The sequence below is a fragment of the Haliotis asinina genome, chromosome 1 (genome assembly GCF_037392515.1).
Source record: "Haliotis asinina isolate JCU_RB_2024 chromosome 1, JCU_Hal_asi_v2, whole genome shotgun sequence".
Taxonomy (NCBI): domain Eukaryota; kingdom Metazoa; phylum Mollusca; class Gastropoda; order Lepetellida; family Haliotidae; genus Haliotis; species Haliotis asinina.
The window spans coordinates 4,630,131-4,644,786 of record NC_090280.1 but is presented as its reverse complement, the minus strand read 5'-3'; the positions used below and the strand labels follow the sequence as shown (position 1 = coordinate 4,644,786).

At 43.3% G+C, this 14,656-nt stretch overlaps 1 protein-coding gene across 1 annotated transcript in view; it reads right to left on the bottom strand.

The window, feature by feature from the left end:
• Positions 1 to 14,656, bottom strand: part of LOC137286507 (multidrug resistance-associated protein 1-like) — a 103,969-nt gene that overhangs the window by 86,557 nt on the left and 2,756 nt on the right. The window contains exons 2-3 of the mRNA XM_067818425.1: positions 10,163 to 10,342; positions 4,469 to 4,591 (exon numbers count right to left, since the gene is read on the bottom strand). Of these exons, the coding sequence (XP_067674526.1) occupies positions 4,469 to 4,591; positions 10,163 to 10,342 (303 nt within the window). The remainder of the gene's footprint in view (positions 1 to 4,468; positions 4,592 to 10,162; positions 10,343 to 14,656) is intronic.

Genomic DNA, 14,656 nt, shown 5'->3' with positions numbered 1-14,656 from the left:
GTGATTTTTTAAGCGTAAAGGATGCAGGATTTTGTGTCCACTAAATCCCTGCATGCAGATCATCCGATTGAATGTAGGGCAGAAGGAATTGCTATAACAGTTGGAGCATCAAACAGGCCCTAAGCATGAAGTCCTGGGCTGAGGTGAGGAGACCCAAGGGGGATTGATACTCCCTGAAGGAAAGAGGCTGGGACAGACCTTGGTTGGCGAAGCTGGCTATCTTCCTCCATTGATCCTGGGGAATCCTGACAAGGTTGGACAGAGTCAGGAATAAGCCTCCTCTGAATGTCAGTTCCTGGGATGGCTCCAAATGAGACTTCCCGACGTTGATAAGCCACCCCAGTTGGTCTAGGAGACAATTGACAAAATCCAACTGTGTGCATAGCAACTGAGAGTCAAGGTGGTTCATGAGACAGTCGTCTGTGTAAGGGTCAAAGTTAATGCCCCTGAGATGTAAGAAGTAGGTGATCAGTGAAGCAGTCTGAGTAAAAAGCCATGGGGCACCTTCCACTGGCAGTGGAACCCACTGAACATGAACCTCAGATACTTCCTGTAATGAGGGTAAATGGGCACGTGCAGGAAGGTATCCTGAAGGTTGAGGCTGGACAGCCAGACCTTGGGCGCAAGCTTGGCTCGAAGTTGTTCCAGGGTTACTGGGGTCCTAGCACTGTTCATCCAGCACAGTCAGAATGGTGTCTGCTAGGAGTGAGTGCTAGTCTGGAGTATACTTGCGTGACTGGAGCATTGTAGTCAGTAGCACCACAATTGGCAATATGTGGTCTTGAGTATGATGGTTACAAATGGATCTTCCAGGACTGTCCAGTTGGGCTAGAAGATCCCCAGGATCCCCAGTCTCCTGTCTACCGGATTAGCATGAACAGGCATGACTAGGGACATGATGTACGAATCGGGGTGGATCACATCTTCAGCGACCTGAGTAAGACACCTGCAGGTCCCCCTACCCCTGCAGGGCTTCAAAGGGGGCTTCCTGGGATGGTCTTGCTGAAGGAGCTGTCCATCGGAGTCGGTCCTGACACAACCGCACCCTCTGCTGAAGGCGCTATAAATGTACTGGCGCTTCCTTCTTCCCTCTGAAGATGATTTGCCATGAAAGGCAGAACCCAAAGCTTTGCTTGTAGACAGAGACACCTCGGTGTTCTCTGGATACCATTGGAATCTTGTCATCAAACAGGAAGCGAGACATAAAAGGTGCTCCTATCTTGATTTCTTCCTGCCATATACAAGGGTCCAGGAATCCAGCCAGTGTAGGTGTGCCAACAAATCATGAAGAACTTTCCCCTGCCATTGGAATAAGTAGATAAAGAGCCACTCCTCAACACATTATCTTCAGAAAAATTCCAGACTGCCTCCGAAGTCACAGACGCCCAAACTGAAATGGGTTTCAGCATTTGCTTAAGTTCTGTATCAATGCTAGCATCTTGAAAACCTGCATACAATAGGAGAACTGAGGAAAGATTGATAAGTGCTACAGGGATTCATTGTGCGCTGCTCCACTATCAGCGAAATTAAAGGATTGGATCTTATCATCACTTTTGCATGACTTCAGAGCCTTGGTCGTGAAGTTGAGTGATAATTTAGCAAAATCTGCATCCCGGAAGGCAACACCATCGGATGCCATCAGATGAGGTGGAAAAAGTAACTTAATGGCTTTCAGGTAGTCAGTCCTATAAAATGGCGATGGCCAATCATGCAACCTGTCAGGAATCCAATTGTAGATAGCGGAAGGGGGAAGGTAAGTACCACCATCATCTGTCCCCTTTAGCATCTCCTCATTATAATCTGGGGAGAAATACTGTTCCTTCTAATCATCCCATGAAACAGTAGGTGTATCATGACACTGGTTCGAGGTAGAAGGTTGGGCGCTGAAGAACAGAGGATGACTGAGGCTCTTTCAAGGAACTGTATGCAACATCCAGGGAAGAATGTAGAATGCCGGAAAGAAAGAGACCTAGACCTAGATCGGCAGCAGTGACAACTACAGCAAGGGCTCCTAGATCGGCAGCAGTGACAACTACAGCAAGGGCTCCTAGATCGGCAGCGGTGACAACTACAGCAAGGGCTCCTAGATCGGCAGCAGTGACAACTACAGCAAGGGCTCCTAGATCGGCAGCGGTGACAACTACAGCAAGGGCTCCTAGATCGGCAGCGGTGACAACTACAGCAAGGGCTCCTAGATCGGCAGCGGTGACAACTACAGCAAGGGCTCCTAGATCGGCAGCAGTGACAACTACAGCAAGGGCTCCTAGATCAGCAGCGATGACAACTACAGCAAGGGCTCCTAGATCGGCAACAAGATCTGGGTGAGCCGGAGTGAGTCCTCCCAGTGCGATGGAAATGCTCAGCTTCCGGTCACCAGGCATGCTCCTCCAACAATTTCCTTGAAAATCATCTTCAAGGGAGACAGTAGAGGAAGGAGCCACGCTAGGAATACGATAGTCAGCAAACAGCGTCATCACTACTGCTGGTTTATGTAGCAAGTCAGCAATAACTGCCTTAGGTAAGCCATATGCTTCAGCGCTGGCACCATAGCAGACATGGTATAAGACAGCGCTGGCATCAACGCTGGAACAGCACCAGGTAGAATTGACACTTAATTGTTGTGTCATACATAAAAAGCTGTAAAACATGAAAAAGTGAATAGCACCAACAGAAAAAAAAACTTTATGAAAATAGAAAACACCCCTGCAGAATAAATGTGGGCATGCAAGACAGTAGATAGTAATCATCAAAAACATGGCTGCCCCCCTCCCCCTCCACCCCCCAAGCAAAAAATTGGATACAATGTGATAAACATTGAAGCAAGCAAGAACATTATGGTGAAATAGGCATATAAGACTATAAAGCCCCAAAAGCCAAGCAGAGGGATACTAACAACATGGGAAATATACCCCACACTAAAGCAAGAGACACAAGGTAGCCAGGCAGGTGATATTCATGTATTCCTTCTTCACCCACCTACCTTCCTATAAAAGAGAAAGAGTTTCAAAAACATACCTACGGTACCAGATACAACAACAACTTTAATACGGACAAGGTACCGGTAAGTAGTAAACTTAGCAAAGCAAAAAATGACTGACCCATAAGACACTTGAAGTAAAAGTGAAATTTTTGTTTAGTCCGCTCTTGCACAGAAGTGGAGATCATGTAACTTCCGTTCATCTACAATGGTCAATATATTAAGTAGCATTTCAAGAGAATGGCAAATCAACGACTGTCTGGTCTCTTCTAAGCGGAGCTTGAGGTTATAAGCGCAAGACCTATGGTAAGGTAAGTAAAAAATTGTATGTTTTAGCAATTGTACTGCCTTTATGATTCAAGATTATCAATTATGAAATAGAATTAATCATTTACAAAAAACGACTTTCAGCACAAAAAACGAAAAACATCAAAAGACAATTTGTGAATTAGACAACTGACATTGGGGGCTTTCTCCAAGCTAAACGATTTAAAGGTCACATGCAACGTAAAACACAACTTTGCAGATTCTGATACAAATCATCAAAAGTGCCAATTCAACCTATAAAGTGGACAAAAAACAGGATGAAAAAAACCTCACAACATCGGAGTTCAAACAAATCAATAATTTTTTCCTAGCACTGGTGGAAAAAGTGGTTTCAACAGCTCTGCTGCACTGCGCTCATAACACATGCTCAGTGAGTAGGTTCGTGGAGCTTGAAACAGTATGCGTGCCCGGAGTATGAGGTTGTGAGCAGTAGTCTAAACTTGGTTGTGTACATCAGGGATAATCTACAGTGTATATAGTCTCTCTGTGTACACAAACAAGTAAATAATCTACTTGTTACATAAAAAGAACATGTTGATTGTGATAAGCAGACTCAATGTTTGGCAGACACATGCATGCCTGCCTGCCTGTCTGCTAATGACAATATGCAATGCACAACTTCAATTACTGACCACATGCAATTTGAAATTAACACCTATTGGGCTCATAAGCCATAAACAAAGAGCTGGCTAAGCCCATCAGCAAATGAAAGAGTGGCCAATGACAAGGCATTGTTAAACATGAAAGCACAACCACCGGCTCTGCCTGGGTGGCAGATGCTTCATTTCGAATACAAAATATTGCACTTTGACTTCCGATTATACGCTTATAATTTTGTTTGTTTGTTTTTTCACAGTCACCAATGCATTATGTCATGAACAAGTGATAATTGAGTTTTAATTACGGTTGATTTTTTGGCTGCATGTGACTTATAAGCAGGACGTGATATATATTTTTCAGGGTGTCAAAACAGCTTCAACAAGCACCTAGACATTCTAATAGCTTGGCACAATCACAACTAACCAGTTCTGATCGTTTGAGTGTGAAGATATGACTCAGAACAAGGAGCTCAATTGGAACAAAATATTCCTAATGTTCAGGTCAAGTATATATTTCAAGATATATTTTAGCAACTATGTTGATAAGATTTCCAAGTTGACTTACAAATGTAGCAGCCTGCAAGCCTTTGGCAACGTAAACAGCCGTGACAACATCTTCCTTCTCTCCATCACTCACAGCCTTCAAGGCATCCACGACGCAGATGAAACTGAGAAAGATGCTGAAAAACTGAAAATGGCATACTTGAAAAGAATGTGGTGAGCGAGTGTACAATATTCCTTTACATATCAGACCCTAAATGATGCACCTCTGTGACGATACCACTTTGGTGAAAGCCACAGGCTCCGTCATGGCGATGGCAAACCCAGAAACATAATCAGATCAACTAGGATTCAAGTGAGTGAGTGAGAGAGGGTGGGAAGGAGGGAGCAAGGGAATATGTCAGGGTGGTGGATAGCCCAGGGGTTAAAACGTTCACTCATCACACCAGGACCCAGGTTAGATTCCCCACATGAGTGCAGTGTGTGAAGTCCCGTGCTCCAGGTGTCCCTGCAGGGACATTGCTGGAGTAGTGTTAAAAGCACTGTCAGCTATACTCCCTGACTCACTGCTATGGAGGAGAGGCTATACCACAGAATATAGCAGCACTGCCAATGTGCAAAGCTAAAATAAAGCTAAACATTTGGTTGAAAAACTATTCCATGACCTGAGAAGCATATATTTGTAATTATAACAGCTGGTTGGTTGACAACACCTTGAACATTCCATTATGGAGACATGCTGAATCTCAGGAAACAGTTGCCAAGGTATTTCAACAAATTAATCAGACTGGACCAATTTATAATAACTCTATCCATTGTGACAGACCTGGTGTTGACTGGATGTGACCAGACATGATGTTGATGCTGCTTATCTCAATGGCAGTATCGGATCACACACAATTTAACATCATGTTCATTATCAATCACTGTTAACTAGGAACAGGGGTGAAAGGGTACGCTCATACCACATAAGGCATGGCATCTATACAAATGCAATGGCCATGGACCAGGTGAGACAACTCACATCACAGTATTAAACATATGGTCGTATAAGGTTGCAAGTTCATTTCGGTTCTATATGGCATCATGTAGTCATAGCTTTTGACCATGGGACCTGTGCCAATTTACACTTATCTGAGGGGTACACAAAGTATGTAGTCTAGACAGTCAGTTGTCTGACTTTCATTTTTGTGGAAGTCGCGGTGGCTGAGTGGGCTAGGTGGCTGACTTTGTGTGATGGCGATAAGGTGCCAGACTCTGGGGGTGCGGGTTCGAATCCCAGATGGGATTCAACCAAAAAAGTACTAGAATTTGTACTTTACAAAGAAAGTGAAATCCCAAACATGACATATGTTGTGGTATATGAGACATGATCATAATGCAGAAAATCGACAGCAAAAAGCAAATTGCATATTGTTTAATAATGTTGGGCATTTATTGAGGAATGACATTGATATTTTATACTTATCCTGACGAAGGATACATGCAGATCGTGGAACACTTTAAATACCCTGAAGTTCTCTTCCAATCCAAGGGACATACAATACACTCAACCATCGGAAGCCGCCCTTTTCTGCCAATACGTTCACGTGACCCTCCATGCTTGTCACTCTCTCCGAAATCTCATAAGACCGTGAATCAAGCGTGCCTGCAAGGGGTGGTTGGGAGGGCTTGACACCATGAATCAGGATAAATATGAAATGTCAATTTTATTCAGAAAATTACATATTTATCCTGAATCATGCTTATTTGCTTACAGAATTCGGTAGGAACGACAGTGGGTCAGGCAACGCTGGATTCTGTTGACTGCCATATAAGTACGTCCATTACTTTCCCCCTTGGGAACTGTAATGGCGTAGTTCGGTCCTGTTCTTCTAATATTCATCTGAGGAATCAGTTAGGATCTTCTCGTGTCTCCAGTCTTCTCGTGACTGGAACGTGATGATATGCAGATCAGCTAGCATCCTGCTAGTGTTTAATGCAACTGTCTCTTAAGATTTCTATCCAGACCAGTCACAACGCTTGCTCATGTACAAGTATCTTCATTATGAGTACAGGGTCATAATCACTCATGCTAGCCTGTTCAAGACATGCTCAATCATCATATTCCGCAGAGTGTCTTGGTCTCAACAAGTCACGAGATAAAGGTTTGAGTGAAACTCAGCACCTTTGTGGAACCATTAGTTGTTGTGCGACAACAGGTGGCCCTAATTAATGAATGCCAGTGACATCCTCCATGGCGATGTCCCGTAGGTAGTGGTTGGCAAACACAGTATTTGATTTCCAAAAGCTGCCTTCCATTATAGTATAACGGCTCTCATCCATACTGATATAGTGTTGCAAGATACTTCCATAGGTGTGTCAGTAGATGAGATGAAACACTGTCTCCTTGTTTTAGTTTGTTGAAAATTCACTTTCAACACTCTGACTGGGCATAATGATAAATCCTGTGTATCATGTGGCCCAAAGACTGTAGATAATGCCGGAATGTGGAATTGTCTGTCCAGGTGTCCAGGTGTCCAGGTCGTTAATGTTTGGCGATGAAATCCCATCTCAGTCCTAGATGTACAAACTCATGATGACTGGAGTCGAACTGTGTGCGACTGAAGTGCAGAGCATGTATTTCTGACATCCGTGCCGCTGTCGCTAGGGCAAGAAAAAAACAGCATTTTCTGAGTTAATGATTCAAGCGATGTACGGCCTAAAGGCTCGTACACTTCACTCGTGAGGTGTTGTAGTACAACATTCAAGTCCCGAGCTTGAGCCTTAAATCTGTGTTGTTGGTCTTCTAGCCTGAACAAACATAGTCATTCAGTCAACTTGATCTCATTTTCATCATGATAACACAGCTGAGTGCTGCAAAATATGTCAACAAATACGTATGTGGTCTATTTGCAAAGGTCCAAATGTCTGACTGATGAGTCGAAACGCCCCTCGATGTAATATCGATGTCACTGCATTGATCATAGCTTTCACCTCCAAGTGGTTGATATGCAGTATGCGTTCGTTGCTCATCCAGATTCCTTCCGCCACTTTGTCCAGGTGATGTCCCAACCTTGCACTGATGCATATATGTAGAGATTGATGTTGTCCGACAGAGCTATCCAATCCAAGGTGTTGAGGTGCTGAATCAGGAACCATTTGTAATGGGCATAGTTGCAGACATCCTCATCTGGTCAAATCCTGTGCTAAGTGAGTAAACACTGCCACTGTCATAGTGGTAACAGAGAGATTAGAGCTTCTATTATGACTTGAATTTTGACCCACTGATTCTTTGGGAAGACAATTCAACAGAGTGCGGAATAGATTCCTGAGGAACTGAAGATCTTGCAGTGACTCTAATTCTGATTTCAGTAGATTCACAAGCCATCCAAGTTGAGGTAGCAGCCTGATGGTGAAGTTGAACTGTATTCTGAGTTGACTTATCTCGTGATGCGCTTGAATGCCATCGTACTGGTGTAAGGCGCTGTGAAGTCCCCCCTGATGTAGGTTTGGTGATCCGAGTAAATAGCCACAGGGCCGAAGATATTCCAAACAGTAGAACCTTCTGGCAGAGTTAACCACTGAATAGGATTCACAGATATTTCTTGAAATCCAGATGTATCGGATGGTGCAGGTACGCCTCATGTAGATCGATGCTGGCTAGATAATCCACTGGATGGATGAGGTGCTGCAGCTGTGGTAGATGGATCATTCTGACCCGTTCTGGTTTCAGTAGATAACCCTTGTTGAACTCCTTCATGCTGTAGATGAGTTGAAACTTTTCCTTGGAGTTTTTCTTAGGTACAAGAAAAATTGGGGAGTAGAATCCTGGTGTTAGTCAGCTGAGGTGTTGTTCTTCGACTTTCTCTAGTAGAGATGATATGGCGTCGGTTAACTTGTCTCGTTGATCCCTTGCGCACATGAAGAATGCTGGGTCTCTTGTGAGCAGTGGTGCTGCCTGTAGCGGGATCTTGTAGCTATCTCGCTGGATGCTAATGACGTAATTGTTGTTGAGAAGTTCCCAATTCTTCCAGTAGCGTTGTAGACGTCCACCCACTCTTGAAGGTTGTAAAGGAACGTCTGGGGTGGAAGACTCCAGTCACTCTGAACCTGATCTCCAGTTCTTTCCTCCTTTAGCACTTTCCTCCTTGGCAGGATGTCCTGTCAATGGAAGGAGCGAGTTGATGAAGGAACTTCATCCAAACTGCGACGAGATGACACAGCCGATGATTTCCGTGAATGGGAGCGTGCATACGATGCCTCTTCATCCAAAAGGATTAGTGCAGCCAATGAACCATCACATAGGGCAACCGTAGCTGTAGCTGCTGAATGGCGTTTCCGTTCCTCTTCAATACGCCAATCCATCAGATTCATCATATGAGTTGTGAACTGTTGCATGAAGAGGCCAGTGTCCAGTGACTGTGGTGCATGCAGTGGCTGTGATTCGTAGAAGCATCTGACGTGTTGAGTGTAGACGTTGTAGAAGTCTGTGTAGATAGTAGACTCTCTGAAGATTGCGGCATTGTTGCTGATGTACTTGATGAACATCTAAGAGACGCTGAACATTGCTCAGGAGTGCTGATGATCTGTACCTCAGGAGGTAGTAGTGTAGGTTCATTGTAGATGTGACGTACGTCCGATGAGTGAATGTATTGTAAGTCCGCTTCAGTTAGAAGTTAGAAGAACTTCAAGGGATTTCAAGTGTTCCACTATCTTTGCATAGAGGGAGGAGATAAGCATAATAAGCATGAGTCAGGACAAGGAAAAATATGATGACTTCAATGAGTCAATAATGCTAGTCTAGGAGTCAATGGATGACAAGGCTGTCAGTTCGTGATTACTGAGAATATTATGAAAATGTGCTATCGTGGTAGGCATGAAAAGTAGACCCTCACGAACATAGTAAGATGTCTACTCAATTTCTAGACTTGGTAGACAAGAGTCATTAGAAAATAACAACCCCCTACTCCCTACATATTTGAAAGATCAAACCATCCTAAAGTCCTGCTATATTTTTTTTAAGACAAAGTCCAGATTGTTCTCATGGAAGTAATGAAAAATTTAAATGACAAAAATCTGCAAATAGCAAAAGACGCCACTTCATAATCTGTTTGACATGTCTGCCAAGTCTTATAAAAAGATATTGAACGGTTTTCAAGTTGTGCTCAGAAACACCCCACCACTCCTGATTGAGACTAAATCTGAAATGTTTCCACGAAAACCAAGAAAAATGGCAATGACAAAAATGTGAACATACCAAACGGAACCACTTTAGATTCTGTTTCATATCTCTACCATTTTTTGTTGAAAAATATTGAATGCTTTTTAAGAAATGCTCCGGAAATGATTACAGACTGACAGTCAGACACTATTGCATACGTCATCACAACATAAAAAGCAGGCATACATCAATGTTTTTGACACCAATCACATGTGGACAATGGGCTGTTGTTTGTTGTTTAATGTCACACTCACCAATATTCAAAGTTATACGGCAATAGTCAGTAAATAATCAAGTCCTGACCAAACAATCGGTGATCAACAACATAAGCATCGATCTCCGACCCTGGGCTAGATGACAAGTCGACCAAGTTAGCATGTCAGACCACACAATCCCATGTGTCACCTAATATGACAAGCATGGGTTATTCATGAGTTGTTGTTATGAGCCAAACACAGCTATCTGGCAGCATGCCACACTGAAGACCAATTCTAACATGGATCTTCACAGCTTGGTAACATCAATAATAGGTCAAAATGACTTTGTTTGGCTTACCATCTTTAGCGTGTTGAGCATGTTGACACGGATAGGTGTGGCGTCCTTGACATTGCACATGTAGCCCAGGTAGAAGGGCAAGGTCAGCCACAGCCACCCACTTGGTACCCAGACAAGGAGAGTGTTCTGGAAACATGGCGTGAATTCTGGCCACCAGTTGTCTATTAGAAGACTCTCATTCTGAAATAACAAGAAAAGAGTTGTACATGATGGAAACGCTGGATGCCTAGAGGTGAGTGAGTGAGTGAGTGAGTTTAGTTTTACGTCGCACACAGCAATATTCCAGCTATATGGCGACGGTCTGTAAATAATCGAGTCTGGACCAGACAATCCAGTGATCAACAACATGAGCATCGATCTGCGCAATTGGGAATCGATGATATGTGTCAACCAAGTCAGCTAGTCTGACCACCGATCCCGTTAGTCGCCTCTTACGACAAGCATAGTCACCTTTTATGGCAAGCATGGGTTGCTGTAGGCCTATTGTACCCTGGGACCTTCACGGGTCGATACCTTGAGGAGGTGAGCTACAATATGAGAAACAACATGAACAACATCTGAAAGGGAGACTTTCCTCATGTCAGATGGTATTCGTAACTATTTAATTCTCACCATTGCCTGAAAGTTACAGATTATATGTGAATCCTGCAGCATGAAGCACAAAATACTAGGGCTAGCTAAAATGATCAGTAGTTGGAAATATTGTCAAAACAAAAAGTCATTAATCATTATCAATGAAAAAATTGTTTAATTGTTTAATAGAAAAGATGTTTAATTTTCACTCAGAAAACACTTATTTATTTTATGACTTCAGTCATGCCTTCTTCTAAATTCTGTTCGGAAAGATGTTTTCTTAATAATACATGTAAAAACATGTCACCACTTTACAGGGACAGACATTTCAGTCATGTCACCACTCTCCAGGAACAGACATGTCACCAATCTCCAGGGACAGACATTACAGACATGTCACCACTCTCCAGGGACAGACATATCAGTCATGTCACCACCATCACTCTCCAGGGACATTCATGTCACCACATTACAGACATGTCACCACTCTCCAGGAACAGACATTTCAGTCATATCACCAATCTCCAGGGACAGACATGTCACCAATCTCCAGGGACAGACATTTCAGTCATATCCCCAATCTCCAGGGACAGACATTTCAGTCATGTCACCACTCTCCAGGGACAGACATTTCAGTCATATCCCCAATCTCCAAGGACAGACATTTCAGACATGTCACCAATCTCCAGGGACAGACATTTCAGTCATGTCACCACCCTCCAGGGACAGACATTTCAGTCATATCACCACTCTCCAAGGACAGACATGTCACCAATCTCCAGGGACAGACATTACAGTTATGTCACCAATCTCCAGGGACAGACATGTCACCAATCTCCAGGGACAGACATTACAGACATGTCACCACCATCACTCTCCAGGGACATTCATGTCACCACATTACAGACATGTCACCACTCTCCAGGGACAGACATATCAGTCATGTCATCACCATCACTCTCCAGGGACAGTCATGTCACCACATTACAGACATGTCACCACTCTCCAGGGACAGACATATCAGTCATGTCATCACCATCACTCTCCTGGGACAGACATATCACCACCACCACTCTCCAGGGACAGACATTTCAGACATGTCACCACACTCCAGGGGGGGGCGGTGGGGTAGCCTAGTGGTTAAAGCATTCGCTCGTCATGCCGAAGACCCGGGTTCGATTCCCCATATGGGTACAATGTGTGAGGCCCATTTTCTGGTGTCCCCCGCCGTGATATCGCTGGAATATTGCCAAAAGCGGCGTAAAACCAAACTCACTCACTCACTCACTCTCCAGGGACAGACATTTCAGTCATGTCACCAATCTCCAGGGACAGACATGTCACCAATATCCAGGGACAGACATTTCAGACATGTCACCACTCTCCAGGGACAGACATTACAGTCATGTCATTGCTCAGTGTAAGAACAGAAGGCCAGAGGGACATTTCAGCCTACAATCCTATCATTGAGTCCTTCCGGTTATGGAGTTAAAAAAGCCACTAAAGTTCAAGAGATTAAATTCAACTATCATTTGCATTGCTGAGTGCAGTGTGTCGGTTCAAAATATGTGCTAGTTAAAAGTTCTCAGTCACATAAAAAAAACTTATTTTAATGCAGGTTTAACAGGACCAGGAAGGAGCTTGTCACAGCACACACTGAGCCAGGAACCAGATTACATACCTATCAAGCAGCTATGTTTAGGTTTACATAAATTCTTTAGAGTAGGTGATATTACTGATAATGTGCAGTTGAGACGGCAGCTCCTATTCAAAATTTTAGAGATTAATATACACAAACGAGTGTGTCATATTGTTCTTACAAAACGAGTGTCAGAAAAATCTATATTTCCCGGAAATATGGATTTTTCTGACACGGGTGAAAAATTGTTTGGTTGTAACATTTTGTATTTGATAGCATTTCATTCGTTTCTTCTCATAGTAGCGAGACTGAACATTCGTAGTAAATTTGCAGTAAAAAGTTATGAATGAAATAAGTAGTTCTACATTCCAATGGGGTCATGGTCGGATAACTGACCAATGAAATTCATTTTAGGGTTTATTACACGTGTACAACATGTGATTTTTATGTACCAAACAACACTATTAATTATGCAATTAGCCTTGCACCCAGGTCAGAACTGAACAGTAGGATAGATTAATATTTCAAATCATAACCTGATATCAGCCTGCATTATTTGGGCCTTGAAGATGTGTAGTATATCACTTATTTTGTGTGTGAGATGTGTAGGCTCTATATAACACAATAATCCTGTGCATCCGGTATACAGGTGTATACAGCAACATGGACAGCAACTCAGAGAAGCTTGTTCGTAACGTCATTGAAAGAGACAGAGGGAAACCATTTGTTAGCTTTGACAGGGTGTACTATAGGGCAAGCTGTGCACTGGGCTTGTCATATAACCAGGTATATGGGGTTGCAAAGAAATTTACAGTGGGGATTGTCTCAAAACCAATAACAAATAATAAGCCAGGTAGGAAACACAAGCTGGACAGTTTTGATAAAAGTGTTATTCAATGAGCTGTCCTGAAGTTGTATCTACAGAAAATACCACCAACCTGTGCCAAACTACAAGAGGAAATAAAACCTTAAATGTGTCACGTCCAACCTTAGCCATTGCACTAGTAGAATGGGGTTCAAATATACAAAAGGCAGGGATGATAGACATGTCTTCAGAGAAAAATATTCCATTATGTCCATGTGGGCATTGTATCTAATGTCCATCGAGCAATATCGAAACCATGGTTTTCAGTGCGTTTTCTTGACGAAACAAAAACCACTCAACTGATCGTATGTGGCCACCGTCACATAACGCAGACACGCCAATACTGCCATCAGGAAACGGCAAGCCTCTGGTCATCCCTCACGCAGGCTCCTCTGACAAGCGCACAGATGGGGATTACCACCATGAAATGGCATGGTGAGGCATTCTTGGACTGGTTTGAACACCAACTGTTGCCTTGGCTAGAGAAACCCTGCGTCATTATTGTGGATAACGCCAGTTACTATAACATATGGGTTCCTGGTACCATTACTCCCACCATGAGTAACCTAAAGCACATATGCAGGAATATCTTACTTCTTGTAATGTGCCTCACAAACAATTGGAAAACAAGGTGCAGTTGTTACAGAAGATAAAGCAAAACAAAAAAACAGTCCAGTATGTCACCAATGACATGGCCTTTGGACATGGTCACTTTGTCCTCCGTTCACCTGTCAGGCACTGTGAGCTGAACCCCATTGAGCTCATCTGGGCTATTTGCAAAGGGTTGATATCCAGAAACAACACGGCGTGCAAACTATCTGATGTCAAGGACCTGGTCTATGCCTCCTTTGTTAGAATTATCCCGGAAGTGTGGCAAAAAGGCTGAAAGTCATGTGCTGTAAATCGAAGGGGACTATCGGAGATCAGACAGTGTTCATTACAACAAAATTGCCCCCATCATCATCCATGTGCATGATTCAGCTGATGACACAAGTACTGATGATGACACCTAGCACACCAAGTCAACACTACATCTGCATGATTCAGCTGATGACACAAGTACTGATGATGACACCTAGCACTCCAAGTCAACACTACATCTGCATGATTCAGCTGATGACACAAGTACTGATGATGACACCTAGCACTCCAAGTCAACACTACATCTGCATGATTCAGCTGATAACACAAGTACTCATGATGACACCTAGCACTCCAAGTCAACACTACATCTGCATGATTCAGCTGATGACACAAGTACTGATGATGACACCTAGCACTCCAAGTCAACACTACATCTGCATGATTCAGCTGATGACACAAGTACTGATGATGACACCTAGCACTCCAAGTCAACACTACATCTGCATGATTCAGCTGATGACACAAGTACTCATGATGACACCTAGCACTCCAA